The following is a 19,395-nucleotide window of genomic DNA, read 5'->3' as shown; positions in this document are numbered from 1 at the left end:
CATGTATGATAGAGTTTATGACAAAAGAGGTTGATTTGAAAGTAATTGATGTTTAAAAAAGCTTGTTGAGTTATTTAATTAATCACAAACAGACTTCGAGAAAGCACTCCATTCCTTTCGGTCTGGAGAAAATTTGTTCAATGGTCCCGGTCAATGCTATTCTCTTCTGTATTGATTGACTGATTGATTTTATTGGTCAAGAATGTCACAGGATGTAATGAAATCACAGTGGACGATTGCTCGATAGATAAAAATAGAGCATATGAAACGCTAATGTAAAGAGTACACAACAGATACATAAACGTTTTCCAACGGATGGCTAGATTCTTTTCTGTTTTACATCCTCTCTACATCCGTAAGTGCAGTGGGACCAAGCTTTTAGATAAAATAAGTGATGTCAAATAATGGATCTTGTCTTTTAGCTATCTATCTGTCCTTTATCTATCTATCTATCTATCTCTCTATCCTTTATCTATCTATTTTTTTTATCTATCTATCTTTTATCTATCTATCTGTCCTTTAACTATCTATCTATCTAATCTATCTATCCTTCTATCTATCCTTTATCTATTTATCTATCTATTCTTTATCTATCTATCTATCTTTTATCTATCTATCTGTCCTTTATCTATCTATCTATCTATCTATCTATCTCTCTATCCTTTATCTATCTATTTTTTATCTATCTATCTATCTTATCTATCTATCTATCTATTTATCCTTTATCTATCTATCTATCTATATATATATCTATCTATTTTTTTTATCTGTCTATCTATCTATCTATCTATCTAATCTATCTATCTATCTATCTATCCATCTATCTATCCTTTATCTATCTATCCTTTATCTATCTATCTATCCTTTATCTATTTATTTATCTATCTTTTATCTATCTATCTCTCCGTCTATCTATCTTATCTATCTATCCTTTATCTATCTATCCTTTATCTATCTATCTATCCTTTATCTATTTATTTATCTATCTATCTTTCCTTCTATCTATCTATCTATCTACATATTCTTCTTTACTTTTTTGGTCTCCTCTTTTAGTCTCTCTGTCCTATTCATCTTGTTCTTGTCAAAATTCTCCTTATCCTCTTATCACTCCTTTTCCTCTTCCTTTATTTTCTTAATCACTTAGAAGAGAGCTGAAATAAGACCAACATTTGGCCAAAAATGAACATTACCATGCCTATGAAAAACAAAACAAGATTTGGTTTAAATCTGGCATGAAGTTTGTTAGTAGGGGAGCTGTGCTAATCACATGGGTTTTTATATGCCAATTTGTCCAATTGTCTATCATTTGGTTTACCATTAGTTCGTCCACTATCCACATGGTCTAATTGCCAATTTGTCCACTCACCATTTTGTTTAATAACCAGTTGGTCCAATAGCCATTTAGTACATATACCATTAGGTCTAATTGGACTAAGTGTTAATTGGGCAAAATGAATAAAAATGAAATAGATATTAGACCAAGTGGTTATGAGAGAAAATGGTCGTAGACAAAATGGTGATTAGACTAAGTGATGATTTGACCAAATGCTTATTGGACCAAATAGTTGTTAGACGAAATGTTGATGGACAGAAAGGCATAAGACTAAATGAAGATAGGCCATGTGGTGAGTGGACGGAGTTGGCAGTAGACAAATTGGCACTTCTCCATCACATGTGTTACTCTCTTAGCAGTGTATTCCTTCTACTTTTGCTCATGTCATGATATAATTATGCGCCCGCTTAGCATATTTCTTTTTGTCTTTGACTGTTCATCCTATATAAACACTTCTTCGCTTGGACTATTTTATTTTTCTTGCTTTACATCTCAACATCCAATGAAGGAGCTTCATTTAATTTTGTATGGAGTTTGAGGGTTACATGCACCATGGACGATGCAATCCCTTTGTCAATGAATGATAATGATGAAGATGTATAATGTTCTTAGATGCGAAGTAAAAGTAATTTATAAATAAACAAAATGTCTGTTGATAATATCCCAGAATGAATCAGTGGATGGACAGAAAGCTTTAGATACCAGGGTCAGTGCATAAAGGGGAGGTGGTCGATTTGAGATTTCTATTATGTTATAAAAGAATCATAATTTAGATATTGTGTTGCGACAGAAAACCTGATTTAATTCAAAAGACATCCAATATCATTCAGTGGTAAGAAAACTTAAATATATATATATATATATGTATGGATTAGGGTCAGTTGGGATAGAGCAAACAATTTTTTTTAAATACGTTACTCATTGAGCTCTATGCCTGGGCTGGGATCTATAGAACATATTGATGACACTGAAATTAGAATTTCTGTCTTGCTACTCTTCAAATGGACGTAATATAGCTTTTAAAAATGGTTCATGAATTTTGCAGTCAATATCACGTATGGGTGTTTCACAAAGATGTAACTTACAGACTTGGAAATCCTGGTGCAAATGGAGTGTACGATTCATGTGTACACTTCGTAATACCATTAAGGTGCTCATGGGCTCTCGCTAGCATGCACGGTCTGCAAAGTTAGCTCTTATGAGAGAGTCTAGGTGCATGCGGTATATCATGTATCACTGCACCGATCTGACCATGCGTATCCATCAATCACATTACAAATAACATGTGCATTTGAATTTCAGTAGGATTCTAAGTCAAACTTAACTCTTAATAAAACCATCTCCAGGGGGAGGTGGTTTTACAAAGATTTCACAAAGATTTTTAAGGAGGACTTAGAGTCGCACTTAAATGTCTAAATGCGCGCAGCAGAAAAGGCATGAAAGCATAGGTCAGATCATGCTAAGATGCATATTGATCAATAAGATTGCGTGTTACATATCATGTACTCATCGGCATTTAAGTGACCCTTCTCAGTCAATCAATCACAACTCACTACATTCTCACAATGAATGAGGAATAACATGTGAATCAATGCCATAATAAGAACACAATCAGACAAAAATACATGACTATAAAATTTCCAACAGCACCATTTAATTGCTCTTTACATATTGAGCACTGGGCTCAATACACTTGCTACTATCATCATTCTCCATATTTCATATTTTTCATAGAAGAACATCAAATTCCTCTCTACACACAGGACTAAAATTGGCTAATCGATCATAATTCTAAAATCCTTTTGGTAAAAATGACATACACACATACATAAATCTATATCATAACTATACTAAAAACAAATTTACAATATCACAAGTGTCACAAAAGTCAAATCACGGAACTTCATTTCAAAACATTAAAAACAAAGAGCAATTACAGTATACTATAAATACCATTTACATCTAAAATGAGATTAAGTTTCGATTGATTTTAATCTCCAGCATCAATTTGTATCATCTTTGATTCAATATAAATCATGGTTAAAAAGTGATTTTAAGAAAAAAAAAATCTACACAAATTTTTCAATTCCACACACAGCCACGGAAAAAGTAAGGTTTGATCTTAATCCAAAAGCTGAATTGGATACATATCAACAAGACCACAGACTTTAGATTACTCATGTTTTTTTGTTGTAAATTCCTTTCCAAATTAGAAAGCATTCCTTTCAAACAAATATGTTTGTTTTGAAGAGGTTCACAACCTACCAGTAAAAAAAAATACTGATTATGTCCACACAAAGATACATGATGAAGTGCCACCTTAGGGTTACATACCGGTAACTATTTGATGGCGATGAGATTATTGCCTCAAGTTGTTAAAAAATATAATTTGATGGTGCTTTTGGAGCGAGGGTAAATTACAACAATTGGCATCCCATGACTGCATTTCTGATTGCAATTTAAGACAAATAAACTTTGCGGAAAGTATAAAAAATATAATCTAAGCAAATAATTGGCTTATGTGTCACCTCACATAGAATTGAACTAATGATTAATTAATGAAACAAGAGAGAAATAGTGTTTGACCCCGTTCTCATACTTTCTAAAACTAGTTTACTGGAAACCAGTTTGCTTTGCTAGCATTCCCATTTGATCACTTGAAAGTGGTTTTCAAAACCGCTTCACATGAAGTGTGCAGTTGTCTTGTTGCTACGGGAACGCTCTCAGTGGGTGACATGTTTTGCATCAAAGACATTCTACACACAGTGTGTGGAGAAGTGCACTCAAAACATGCGAGAATCGCTTCCAGTGTCCTCACGCTTAAACCAGTGTAACAAGGCAAAGTGATCTTAAAACTGGTTTTCTGAACCAGTTTGGAAGATTGCTACAGTGACCGCTTCATTACACGTTATACTAGTTTCCACTAAACTAATTTCCAGTAAACTTGTTTTAAGACGGTAATGAAAATGGGATCTATTATATAGAATTAAAAAGAAAATTGCAAAGCATCTGTTATCTTATTCCAAAATATTGTAATAAGGGATGTAAGGAAATGAAGTAACATACAAATTTTACCGAACAAAAAATTCTTAATAATTATAACAGCAACATGAAAGAGAAAAAAATGTGTGTGAAATAAGGTTATTTATGGCATTGTGAATTTTGGCTCTGTTTCATATGACACTAATATGAACATCTCCAAAGTCCTTGATGCAAGTGAAGGAGCTGATGGATGTCATACACTCAATGTATTTATACTACTAATAGTTGCTTTGATTCCTTATAAACAGTCATGATTATTCATTTATTATTCATTTAAATATTTTTTCAATTCTCATTCTTGACCCATAAGGAAAAGTAGAACTATAATGAACGTAACTGGTGCATTTACATGTATTGTCAAATGCTCAAATTGTTCTCACATCTCAATGTATGGAATTTTTTTGTTCTTTATGATGATAGTTAATTATGGTCAGAAATGGTTTCAAAAGACTGCTGTTTGACAGTAGCACAGGTTGTATCTAATATCACTGCTCAATTAATAAACATCAGTTCCTTCCCCAAATCACTTTTGAGACTTCTTATAAAGTAAGTTGACCACTATATAAAACAAGTAGAATTATTATTGTTATTACAAGTTTGTCATCATGTTGATAGCAACTATCAACCAAAACACATACTAATCCGGAGTTACAAGAAAAATATGATCAATTACAAATCCATTTGGGTGCCCAAATCAATCATATGTCTTAATAGCAAAATTGCAATTAATTGCTTCTTGCAACAATGAATGCAAACTGATTTGATACAGCCAAAATGAATTTTAAAACTTGCAACTGAAATTTGCAACTGACTACAAATATCTTCATGCATTATGCAATAAGAATATCAGTTTGCAAGCAAGTAAGACTATCTACACTCTAACATTTGTTACACTTAAAATAACATATACATAACATTCATTTGTTTGCTCAAACATACAAAACACAACAAAACAATAGACAATGGAATAATAAATATGTACAACGTTAAGGAAAACATGAAGCAATGAAATCAAATTTGATGGATTTTTAGCTTTAAAATATTTTTGATCTTTAAATTGTTGATGTACACATAGCTCAAACACTATTACATGAAACAGATTGAAATAAATGCCACACAATTGAGGACTTAAGAAGAATAATTGAAAGTATCATTCAGTACTACATAGTCATTAAGTCATTTTGGACATTCACATAACATGGCAAGATAGAGGAAAAACAAAATCAAATACAAAGAGAGGGAGAAAAAAAAATCAAAATATACATAAATTAATTACAAATGAAACACATGCCTTTTTCAAGGAGTAACTGTATATATACATTTCAAAGTATAATTGATTGTAAAAAATTAATGAATAAAAATACAATTTGCAAGAGAAGAGGAATAATTACTCTCTATATATGGTTTAATTTTTGAAACTTGAATTGTATTATTTCTGTATTTTTCAACCACATATATTTGACTATTTGCATACTCATTAATCTACAAATAAAATCATAGAATATATAAAGAATGGAGTGATAGAACACTAAAAGTATCAATTATCATAAAGTAATCTCATATGATAAATCATTTTCACAATTACCAGTAAACAAAACTAAATGAGTAGCAATGAAATCCCAAACATTTCATTAATTAAATTCATCTATCAAAAGTGAAAGAGAACATGTAGAAAATTGAATGTTTTTATTTAGGAAATAAATCAAAATTTTGGCAGTAATAGGCAGCTTCAGATTTGTAATGTGGATTCAGTGACATGATTCTTCGGCTGAAACATATTATGAGCTTACACAGAACACTGTCATGCATAACATTACTTTGGCCAGATAAACATGTTGTATTACAAAACTTGAGCAAAACTTGAGCAGCCTCCATTAAACAAGTGGCAATGCAGGTATTAATAATCATGAGCAGATCCATCCGCATTCGAAACAATAGTTTTGGGTCGGGCAGGTCACGCCAAGTGAACAATTTTTTTTTTTTTGGGGGGCCTTATATCAATAGTCAATCCATTTTTTATTCATTCATGGTGGACAAAATTTGTATGAACATGATTTTATATAATTTTTCTTTATTGGTTACTGAAAACTAATTCAAAGGTACATATCGTTGCAGGAACTTCCTTAGCATCATACTTTCGCGCATTGCATGGGTGCAGAAACACTCTTAGTTTAGAAAGTGGTGTGTAATCTTATCATATTTTGCAGCAATAAGATATTCAGATTTATACTTCACCTTTATGAAAGTTAGACTTTTCATTTCTAAATGTATATTAATAATTACATCAGCCTGCTCATTGCACATTAATGAAGACATGCATTGGTATATTTCACCAAAATAATGCATAACTTTAAAACGTTGATACTTATTGTCCAATTTGATGAAATCTTGATGAAATGAGTCTAATTGTGTTCCTGGAAATGATATAAAATAAAATAAATTATCAAGAGTTTTGTTTTTCTGAATGTACTTTAATGTCATCTTGGAGCGTAATCACTAGATGAAATCTGCATAAAACTTTGTCTCAGATCATGGAATCAAACCATATTGGTGAATCAAGGAGATTAGTTTGAAAGTGTATTAGAAAGCTCTTCTTTGCTGAGCACTATCAATGCAAAGATTTACTCTCTGCCGTTAGTCTCAAATTGTCAACTCATTCTATGGTATCACTGCTCAATAAACAATTAAAATCAAGGTTTCAATGTCAATTTTAATAATGACAGAAGGTACCTTCAATTGTGAATTACAATGAAACTAATCATTTTCTAAAGGAGATGGGAATCAAAATGAACCCCTTCTCTTTCCCACCCCAAACTCCTATATCAACATAAAATGAAAGAAACAAATATTTGGGGAAGAGTAAAAAAAAAAAGGAATGTCAAATAACTCTAGCATTGACCAATGAGGGATAGTATGCAATAGAGAATAATTGCAGTAATCAGCCATGCATCACTCAGGAAACATAAACAATTTATCAATCATTTCATACTATTAACAATCTGATTTTAGCAAAAAAAGGATCAACAGTCACGGATACAATACACAATAAAGAAAATTAGGATAATTGCCTAATTAGCCAAGTCACAGGTACACAAACAGCTTGCTGAAACGGTTCTAGGATTGATCTGAAGGCTAGAAGGCTGCATGTGTTTATAAGCACGATTCCTGATTAGGTTTTTTTAATTTATCTATTAAGCATTGAGCCAAGTGGTAGAATCTTAAGAGTGGTATTCTGAGGTCATTTTTATTTCTTAAATATTTTATTTTATCTCATAATGTTGAATAAATATTCTGAGATGACATTTCTGATAAATTTTATCTTTCGTTTCTAAAGATGATACGCTGTGCCTGCATAGACATACCCATCATGTATCTAACCACTGAAGCGCGGATGATGTGCTTGTGCCTAAGTTACTTTGAAGAAAAATTAGAATAACCTTAAAATAGGGTGGGGGCTATTTCATCTTCAAAACATTCATTTCAGTAATTAATAATTAGCTCCAAATGTTGAAATGAAAATGAAAATGAAGACCCTTCTGAAAGTGTCAACTTTCAACAAGAGCAATCCCCCAAATAATCAAGCATTATATACACTAGTCCAGCCCCCTCCATTCCTATTACATTTCTGAACAAAGCCATGATAATGTAAGAAAGTAACAACCTTTCATAGAAAGAAAAAAGAGAGAAAAGCCTTCAGGAAGGCCCAAACTATAAGGGTGGTTAGATGTACATATGCAAGTTCTCCTCATCTAACCTGGATGAAATATTTTCACTCTGAGAAGGCAGGAAACATAGAGATATCTTGGAATTCTTCCACCTGTTGATTGACAGGATAGCCAGTGGTAGTAGGTTGACTCTCTAGCATCCGATAGATGTCTGCTGTAAACTCTTCCTGGACCGGCGGGGCCTGCCCACCTCCGCTGGGGTTCTCAGCTGTAGGAGGGGCAGTGCTGGTTGCTTGTTGCCACTGTTGCTGCTGTGGTGGTTGTTGTGGCTGCTGTTGCTGTTGTTGTTGCTGCCACATGCCATGGTCTCTCCGTCCCATTGAGGAGTCATCACTACGTCCACTGTAAGCCATCTGACCAGCTTGGGAACCTAGTATGAGAAGAATGATTAATCTTAAAACCATTGGTAAGCATTACAAGGGTCTTGTTCATAAACACCTGAACTTTGATGTGTATTGAATTTATGTGTCCATATGGATATAAACACCTACATAGAAAAAATAAGAAGAATTGTGAAAACACTTTCAAGATATCTATAAATGAAAAATCAATTAGATTCTAAATGCATTACATGTCATACAATGAATAGAATTGGGATGGTAATTCCCTTTTTAAAGCAATTATCAATGATTTTCAGGGGCAATTTGCTTGGGGCATAATTTTTACAACATATCACAGACAAAGGATACAAAAAGGACCTTACAACCAATATTAAATAGAAAAAAATGTTATATTTAAAGGGGTGCTACTTGCTTAAAAAGATTATATCTACAAATGTGTTTTGCTTGTTAAAATTCACCAAGCAAAGCACTTGAAACTCCATCAAAATCTTATTACAAATAACGCAATGTCAGAATTTCAAAGTTTATCAATAATTTTTGAAAACAAGACATAAGCACAATGTCATGGATAAGCATAAGATGGGCTGATTATGTCATATCCCAACTTTCCTTTTTCTTCTCTCATATTTTCATACATGCGAGTTTCTTGTATTGCAACAAAATAAGTGGCAGCAATGATTACTTCACACTTAAAATCATTTGTGAATCCAACTACTTTCATTCTGAGTGAACAACATTTTACAAATACACTTTTATATAATAAAACAGAAAAACTAAGTGAGGATTTGACATTATCAGCTTGTTCATTGCATATTAATGAAGACATTGCACAAAACTTTATTTCATAACTATGTTATTTCTTGTATCCCTTTAAATGAGGAAAGCCAAATATGACAAAAACGTCAAACCGAAGATATCAAATTCATCAGCATATATTTAGCACTCATCAATTACATCATTAAGCATATACTGGTAATATTGTTTTTCTCCAGTCTGCTAGTATGGGGAAAAGAGCCAAATAACTTCACAAAAATACAGAGTAAACAGAGATTTTGACATGTTTGGCTTTCCATAATTTCCATGACCACAACCATAGAAATCAATAATGAAAGTTTAACCAGCTCTAGTACACATCAATCATTCAGTCATCTATTATATTAAATTCAGTTGCATCTACTTCCTCATGTATTAAATTGAGAGAAATCTGTAAGACCACAAACCTACATGTACATCTATGAGACTGATTTCTGTATCTTTTAGAAAAAAAAAAATTTAACATACAAAGTAAGATTGATTTTAAGTTCAAAATTATGAATGATGTGAATAATGTTTATCTCTTTCAAAAGATACGATCCCCTATAGTCAGATTAGGAAGGTCAGCACATAAGCATTCAGAAGCATCAACTCTCAATATTTAACCGATTTTTGTATATACCAGAATATGATTTTTTTGTGGTGAAGTATAACCCTGGGAAAAGTATCGATAATTGTTTTATGGGAGATGATCCTACTGCAGCTTCTTCTGATTCCTCAATACAACAAAGTTCCCTCGCAAAGTTCAAACAGAACGTCCATAGAAAATTGCCCAGAGAATAATTGTTCTTGAATTACCCCCAATTGAAGCTCTGTACAACGAGAGATTACTAGCTAAAGTTCAGGCTATCTTAAAAGATCCATCTCACCCTCTACATTGCTATTACAACTTCAATAGGTCCGGTGTTCTCCTCTGTGTCTCCCGTACTAACAGAGTACGTTTTAGGCAGTCATTCGTCCCCATTTCTCAACATGTGTTAAATAGTAGTTATCAGATAGAATGGGGAATGCACTTAGCTTACTATGAAAAGGTAATAACCCTTCCCCTTTCTAATACTCCTTCACCCTTAATTTACCTTCCTCACACTCATTCTACCCCCCCTCTGCCTGCCTGCCTAAGTATTCGGGTTGAAGATGGAATCACAAACCAATTAATACTTGAATAATTAATTAATTTATTCATCTGCAAATGTACTTATTCTATTATATTTTAAATAACATATACAGCGTTTTGTTTTGTGTATGTAATCCCACGGTATTGTAAGTCTATTCATTCTGTGTATGTGCATATGTATTTGTAAGCCCCATGTGAAAGTAATTTCCTACACAGGACACTAAATACATTCAATTCAATTCAATACATATTGAATGCAATAAGCAATTGGGCATTCATCATAAGGTAAATGATCACCTCACTTGAAAATTAGAGCAATAGTCCTAAGTCCCCAAATTCTTGGAGTAAAAACAGCTTATACATACAGCCAGCGGGGCCATTATTATCACCATAATTAAAATGCAAATTTGATTTTATAATAGGATATTCTTATTCTATGAAAAATACCATCAAAATTTTCTGTTAATTAGGTTAAATAAAATAAGAACCCTATATAGTGTTTTTAGAGAGTTGGTGAAATGAAAGAATTTTTTTCTTCAGAGAATCGAATGGCTACAAGAAAGGCAAAGTACAGATGATGGAATGCTGATAAAATAGATTACAGAATTATACTGTTAATGTGGGATTGCCTAATTGCATCTGTTGAGAACTTATTTTGATACTTTAGAAGAATGTAGAATGTATAAATGCCATTGTTCAGGGTAATTACCTTGCAATGTTTTATCTTGTTGGTATCCATAGCCCCGGCCTCCTCCAGACTGTAGTTGGGTGTATGAAGGTGTCGGTGATGATGTCATTGCTCCGCTAGCCCTGGTTGTAAAGGGTACCCCTGACTGACTGCTCACTGGCAAAGCACTCTGGGTATTCTGTTTAGTATGATAAAAAAAGGAAAATGACATGGTAGATATATTAATATAATAGAGAATTTAAAAAATCAAAGTTTTAAAGCAAGTCAAAGATTTGGTTAAGGGTTAGTAATGTTAGTATCATTGAGAACTAAGATATTACAAAAGCATATCTTACCAACCAGAATTTAAATATGGCATTTTCCCTGCCATTAGAAATTCAATTAAATCTAGTGCCCTTTCTCGGTAATGTTTATATTTTTTTATACACAACAGTAATTAAAGCACTTAAAGACGTTCCATAGTTTGTGCGCATCATGATCTGCACGTATTTTACGATATGTGCTTTGACGTCACAAATGATGAATATGTGATTAATCAGCTATAGGTACAAGCGAATTTTTCCCTTTATCTGCATTGTAATGAAATATAAGATGTGTTATTTTATGATGCTAATTAGCTGAACTATCCATCAAACCATTTCTTGAATACCTCTACAATATCAGAATACTTTACTCTTCATTAATGCAAAGTATGACGAATATGACTTTTGAATAAAAGGTAGAGCAGTTTTAGATACTTCCTCACATACATACAAAGAATTTGGGGCAAATTTTGTGTTTTAAAAAGCTCATTCCCTCCAACAAAAGTGCTGATAGTTTAAAAACAAGCATATGAACCCCTACTATTCAATGTTGATACCTCTTATATATACCTTCCACTACAACTTTGCAAATTTTGGCTTTGAAAAAAGTGCAGCATTTATTGTACTTCACAAATTTGTTGCAGAAATTTCAAATTTTTAAGAAAGGTTTTTGTGTTCTATTTGCAACATTCTAACTGAAGGTGTTGCTAGCCATAAACAGCAATCAAATAGCAATATGAATCTTAATTATTAAGTTCTGAATTATAATGTGAAATTTGATGAAATTACATGAAGATTATGACTGAGTAATAGATGTTTAAACTCAATGTAGTAGTGTTTTTCAAGAACTTCAAAGCTCGATAGCAAAAATCAAGCCAATGAACCCATGTTATTTTTTGCATATTTGGAATATTGACGGTGATGAAGTAACTTTGTGCAAAATTTGGTGAAAATGACATGGATTTCATTTCAACTGCAGAATGTCCTTAATAGACAGACTAGTAGAATACAGCTTAGCATCAAATTACAATTTTTTTTTCAAATGACTTAATAAATATTAGAAGGTACCAATACTTACTTTGATCTGAGAGGAATATTGTGATGCTGACCAGCTTGTCTGTCCTGAGCCATAACCCTTTGCAGAGTCTTCCATTACTCCACTGCTACTAGCTCCTCCTAGTGAACTCTTAGTATTACTACTCTCTTCTCCTGCTCCACTACGACCATACAGCTGTGGACCCCTCTGGTGATAGCCAGAAGAGAATCCTGATGCTCCTGCCACATGGCTACTCCGCCCTGCCTTATCACTGCCCATGATATTCTGCTGAGGAGCTTGTTGGGCAGTAAGGAGTCCTCCACCCCCTGCAAACATTCCTCCAGCAGTCGAAGGTTCCTGGTTCATCCGCATACCTGTCATAGATGTATCAGCTTTGGTGCTAGTACTAGCCTTGTCAGGTAGACGGTCTGTCAAGGTATCTGTTGGAGCGGTTGCAGTGGTTGGGTAAGCATCATATGCTGTCATGGTTGCTACAGGTTCACCGGGTGCCTTCAGTTTGGTACTCACTGCCCCATCCATCTCTTGACCAGCATGGGGTTGTTGGATATTTCTAAGTGAAAAAAATAAATTCATTTACATCACATGTTTGCAAAGATCACTGAAATATTACTTAATCAACCATGAAAATTTTATGAATTGACATAAGTCATGAAAATACATGATTTTCTTATTTATGAGATGATCTGATGTATCCATCTACTTATGCGTCTTTAGGCACAAGAGATTTAATATCACCTACGTTCGCGCGCGTTCGGAATGCGCTCTGAACGGGGATTAAAAAAGTAGACAATAGACCCCGTTCGTTCAAGTTCACTCACGTTCAGAATTCTACTGAAGGAGTGAGCCGAGAAGAGTATTGATTTTCATTGTCTTCTCGCACAAAAGGGGGTGTCACTGAACGGCAAAGCGAACGGTCGGATTATTAATGAATGAATACATGCGAACGTGGTGATTAATTCAAGCCTTGATAGAGATTTCTTACTACAACGCTGAGCATTTCCCGAATAAAAAGGGATGATCAAACTTTGAGCACTTCTTAAGTTGGACGAATAAACACGCATCCTTGTATTTATTCATTCATATTGAAAGTTTATTATCAACCTTCCCCTTTTTAATTTCGACGGGCGTATTTGTTCATTGATAACAATTTTGACATTCAGTACAGATCGTTTGTCGAGAATTTTAAGACATTTCCCGTGTATAAAGGAGTGTCCAAACTTTGCGCTTTTTTATTTTGACGGACTATATTTTTTTCATTTATATTTAAAGTCAATAAATCATACATTCCTTACAAATCGTCTAACAATGATTTTAAGACATTTCTCGAGTTAGAAGGGATGTCCAAACTTTGCGCTTTTTAATTTTGACGAACGTATTTCATTTTATTAAAAGTTGATAGTCAGACAACTTAACGATGTCGGCGCTATCTCTGCGACACCAGGTCCGACGAGAAAGTCGGCCGCTAGTTCATCCTTGACATTTTTCTTCCCATGGGTATCATTTATTTCATACCCTGTCATCGTTTACGTGATCATAAAATAGGTTCGGACGTCACACAACTTAACGATGTCGGCGCTATCTCTCCGCCATTAGATCAGGCTCGGAGGTCGTCCGCTAGTTTATTCTTGATATTTTTCTTCCCGTGGGTATCATTTATTTCATACCCTGACATCGTTTACATGATCATAAAATAGGTTCTGGCGTCAGACAACTTAACGATGTCGGCGCTATCTCTCCGCCATTAGATCAGGCGCGGAGGTCGTTCGCTAGTTTTTCCTTGATATTTTTCTTCCCGTGGGTATCATTTATTTCATACTCTGACATCGTTTACGTGATCATAAAATAGGTTCTGACGTCAGACAACTTAACGATGTCAACGCTATCTCTCCGACATTAGATCAGGCTCGGAGGTCGTCCGCTAGTTCTTGATATTTTTCTTCCCGGGGGTACCATTTATTTCATACCCTTACATCGTTTACGTGATCATAAAATAGGTTCTGACGTCAGACAACTTAACGATGTCGGCGCTCTCTCCGACATTAGATCAGGCGCGGAGGTCGTCCGCTAGTTTTTCGTTGATATTTTTATTCCCGTGGGTATCATTTATTTCATACTCTGACATCGTTTACGTGATTATAAAATAGGTTCTGACGTCAGACAAAACGATGTCGGCGCTATCTCTCCGACATTAGATCAGGCTCGGAGGTCGTCCGCTAGTTTATTCTTGATATTTTTCTTCCCGTGGGTACCATTTATTTCATACCCTGACATCGTTTACGTGATCATAAAATAGGTTCTGACGTCAGACAACTTAACGATGTCGGCGCTCTCTCCGATATTAGATCAGGCGCGGAGGTCGTCCGCTAGTTTTTCCTTGATATTTTTATTCCCGAGGGTATCATTTATTTCATACTCTGACATCGTTTACGTGATCATAAAATAGGTTCTGACGTCAGACAACTTAACGATGTCAACGCTATCTCTCCGACATTAGATCAGGCTCGGAGGTCGTCCGCTAGTTTATTCTTGATATTTTTCTTCCGGGGGTACCATTTATTTCATACCCTGACATCGTTTACGTGATCATAAAATAGGTTCTGACGTCAGACAACTTAACGATGTCGGCGCTCTCTCCGACATTAGATCAGGCGCGGAGGTCGTCCGCTAGTTTTTCCTTGATATTTTTATTCCCGTGGGTATCATTTATTTCATACTCTGACATCGTTTACGTGATCATAAAATAGGTTCTGACGTCAGACAACTTAACGATGTCAACGCTATCTCTCCGACATTAGATCAGGCTCGGAGGTCGTCCGCTAGTTTATTCTTGATATTTTTCTTCCCGGGGGTACCATTTATTTCATACCCTGACATCGTTTACGTGATCATAAAATAGGTTCTGACGTCAGACAACTTAACGATGTCGGCGCTCTCTCCGATATTAGATCAGGCGCGGAGGTCGTCCGCTAGTTTTTCCTTGATATTTTTATTCCCGTGGGTATCATTTATTTCATACTCTGACATCGTTTACGTGATTATAAAATAGGTTCTGACGTCAGACAAAACGATGTCGGCGCTATCTCTCCGACATTAGATCAGGAGAACAATATCATACTGCTAAAGGCGACCTCCCCCTTTAACAATTAAGTGCCCAAATCTAGTTACCAAGAATGTGTATAGCTTTTTCATTTATTTGAATGCAGGATAAAAGAACACTGCGGATTAAATGCCTTGCTCACGAACATAGGTGCCGCGGCCGGGGATTTGTAGTGATTCTTAAGGTATAAATGAAATCAAAGTGTATGTTATTGTGAGCGAACATATGAATCTCCTTTGACGCGGATTCGGGTCATAATTGTTTGGGTTTTAACAGAACTTCTAATCCAGTGGGTAGAAGGGGGGGGGGGGGTCGAATATATTTGAGCAGGATAAATCCCACTAATAAGTATACAGAGAAAAGCGAGGGAGTAGGAGATAATGATCACTCATTTATACATAGGCATATCATTGTGACCAATGTTTTTTTCTTGGGATTTTCATAACCATGATCGTTGTTGAATGAAACCATTTCCCCCCAAAACCCTAAAATTCGACATTGCTGTTTTGATAAATTCTTACTCCGACATCGGAGGATATTTTAACGACATGTAATTTGCATTGGGAAATCATAGTCATCTTCCATCCAAATATGAGTCTCGCTTTTTCTCGATCCGACACGGCATGAAAAATGAAGGTTTAACAGTATAGGATATTAAATTCAAAGATGATTGTCTGTGCATAGCGTAATTCTGAATAATGAAATGAGGAAATTATAATTTTGACATAATTGTGTGATTTACTATCTATCCTCCCACAATATACACATATCTCTTCTTCTTGATGCTTCTCGATTAAAAGTTTTAAAACTTAAGTGTAGAATATCGGCCTCACCCCCCCTCCCCGAAATCGTCAAGCTCTCTGACGTCAGAACCTATTTTATGATCACGTACACGATGTCAGGGTGTGAAATAAATGATTACCACGGGAAGAAAAATATCAAGGATAAAGTAGCGGACGACTTACGCGCCTGATCCGATGTCGTAGAGACAGCGCTAATATCGTTAAGTTCTCTGACGTCATAACGATCATGTAAATAATGTCAGAGTATGAAATAAATGATGACCACAGAAAAAAATGAAAAGGATAAAATAGCGGACGACCTCCGCGCCTGATCCGATGTCGTAGAGATAGCGCCAACATCGTGAAATTCTCTGACGTCAAAACCTATTTTATGATCACGTAAACGATGTCAGGGTATGAAATAAAGGATACCCACGGGAAGAAAAATGTCAAGGATAAACTAGCGGACGACCTCCGTGCCTGATCCGATGTCGTAGAGATAGCGCCAACATCGTGAAATTCTCTGACGTCAAAACCTATTTTATGATCACGTAAACGATGTCAGGGTATGAAATAAAGGATACCCACGGGAAGAAAAATGTCAAGGATAAACTAGCGGACGACCTCCGTGCCTGATCCGATGTCGTAGAGATAGCGCCTACATCATTAAGTTGTCTGACGTTAGAACCTATTTTATGATTACGTAAACGTGTCAAAGTATGAAATAAATGATACCCACGGGAAGAAAAATATCAAGGATAAACTAGCGGACGACCTCCGCGTCTGATCCGATGTCGTAGAGAGAGCGCCGACATCGTTAAGTTGTCTGACGTCAAAACCTATTTTATGATCACGTAAACGATGTCAGGGTATGAAATAAAGGATACCACGGGAAGAAAAATGTCAAGGATAAACTAGCGGACGACCTCCGTGCCTGATCCGATGTCGTAGAGATAGCGCCTACATCATTAAGTTGTCTGACGTCAAAACCTATTTTATGATCACGTAAACGATGTTAGGGTGTGAAATAAATGATTACCACGGGAAGAAAAATATCATGGATAAAGTAGCGGACGACCTCCGCGTCTTATCCGATGTCGTAGAGAGAGCGCTAATATCGTTAAGTTATCTGACGTCATAACGATCATGTAAATATTGTCAGAGTATGAAATAAATGATGACCACAGAAAAAAAAATGAAAAGGATGAAATAGCGGACGACCTCCGCGCCTGATCCGATGTCGTAGAGATAGCGCCAACATCGTGAAATTCTCTGACGTCAAAACCTATTTTATGATCACGTAAACGATGTCAGGGTATGAAATAAAGGATACCCACGGGAAGAAAAATGTCAAGGATAAACTAGCGGACGACCTCCGTGCCTGATCCGATGTCGTAGAGATAGCGCCTACATCATTAAGTTGTCTGACGTTAGAACCTATTTTATGATTACGTAAACGTGTCAAAGTATGAAATAAATGATACCCACGGGAAGAAAAATATCAAGGATAAACGAGCGGACGACCTCCGCGTCTGATCCGATGTCGTAGAGAGAGCGCCGACATCGTTAAGTTGTCTGACGTCAAAACCTATTTTATGATCACGTAAACGATGTCAGGGTATGAAATAAAGGATACCCACGGGAAGAAAAATGTCAAGGATAAACTAGCGGACGACCTCCGTGCCTGATCCGATGTCGTAGAGATAGCGCCTACATCATTAAGTTGTCTGACGTCAAAACCTATTTTATGATCACGTAAACGATGTCAGGGTATGAAATAAAGGATACCCACGGGAAGAAAAATGTCAAGGATAAACTAGCGGACGACCTCCGTGCCTGATCCGATGTCGTAGAGATAGCGCCTACATCATTAAGTTGTCTGACGTCAAAACCTATTTTATGATCACGTAAACGATGTTAGGGTGTGAAATAAATGATTACCACGGGAAGAAAAATATCATGGATAAAGTAGCGGACGACCTCCGCGTCTTATCCGATGTCGTAGAGAGAGCGCTAATATCGTTAAGTTATCTGACGTCATAACGATCATGTAAATATTGTCAGAGTATGAAATAAATGATGACCACAAAAAAAAAAAGGATGAAATAGCGGACGACCTCCGCGCCTGATCCGATGTCGTAGAGATAGCGCCAACATCGTGAAATTCTCTGACGTCAAAACCTATTTTATGATCACGTAAACGATGTCAGGGTATGAAATAAAGGATACCCACGGGAAGAAAAATGTCAAGGATAAACTAGCGGACTACCTCCGTGCCTGATCCGATGTCGTAGAGATAGCGCCTACATCATTAAGTTGTCTGACGTTAGAACCTATTTTATGATTACGTAAACGTGTCAAAGTATGAAATAAATGATACCCACGGGAAGAAAAATATCAAGGATAAACGAGCGGACGACCTCCGTGCCTCATCTAATGTCGGAGAGATAGCGCCGACATCGTTTTGTCTGACGTCAGAACCTATTTTATGATCACGAAAACGATGTCAGAGTATGAAATAAATGATACCCACGGGAAGAAAAATGTCAAGGATAAACTAGCGGACGACCTCCTCGCCTTGTCTGATTTCGTAGAGATTTAGCCGACACCGTTAGTTTTCTGACGTCAGAACATATTTAACAATCATGTAAACGATGTCGTGGTATGAAATAAAGGATGACTTAAGGAAGAAAAATGTAAAGGATATTACTAGCGGACGACTTCCACGCTTGATCCGATGTCGAAGAGATAACGCAGACATCGTTAAGTTCTCTGACGATTAACTTTTAATTAAATGAAATACGTTCGTCAAAATTAAAAAGCGCAATGTTTGAACATCCCTTCTGACTCGAGAAATGTTTTAAAATTATTGTTAGACGATTTGTAACGAATGTCTAATTTATTGACTTTCAATATAAATTACAAAAATGTATATATATATCGTCCGTAAAAATTAAAAAGCGCAACGTTTGGACATCCCTTCACACACGGGAAATTTCTTATCATGAACTCAAAACATCTGTAATTGATCACCTTTTAATAAAAATGAAGAAATACGTCCGTCAGAATTAAAATGCGGGAAGTTTTGACTCAGGATATTT

The 19,395-nt window shown here is 35.5% G+C and overlaps 1 protein-coding gene across 2 annotated transcripts in view; it reads right to left on the bottom strand.

Annotated features, from left to right (window-relative positions):
- Positions 1-6,872: 6,872 nt before the first annotated feature.
- LOC121415026 (aryl hydrocarbon receptor nuclear translocator 2-like) overlaps positions 6,873-19,395 on the bottom strand; it is a 49,763-nt gene continuing 37,240 nt past the window's right edge. For both annotated transcript variants that reach the window (XM_041608077.1, XM_041608078.1), the window contains 3 exons: positions 12,437-12,965; positions 11,078-11,234; positions 6,873-8,470 (listed from right to left, as the gene is read on the bottom strand). In XM_041608077.1, the coding sequence (XP_041464011.1) occupies positions 8,145-8,470; positions 11,078-11,234; positions 12,437-12,965 (1,012 nt within the window). In that variant the 3' untranslated portion in view covers positions 6,873-8,144. The remainder of the gene's footprint in view (positions 8,471-11,077; positions 11,235-12,436; positions 12,966-19,395) is intronic.

Source organism: Lytechinus variegatus, chromosome 5 (assembly GCF_018143015.1).
Source record: "Lytechinus variegatus isolate NC3 chromosome 5, Lvar_3.0, whole genome shotgun sequence".
Lineage (NCBI taxonomy): Eukaryota > Metazoa > Echinodermata > Echinoidea > Temnopleuroida > Toxopneustidae > Lytechinus > Lytechinus variegatus.
This window is presented reverse-complemented; position numbering and strand designations above follow the sequence as displayed.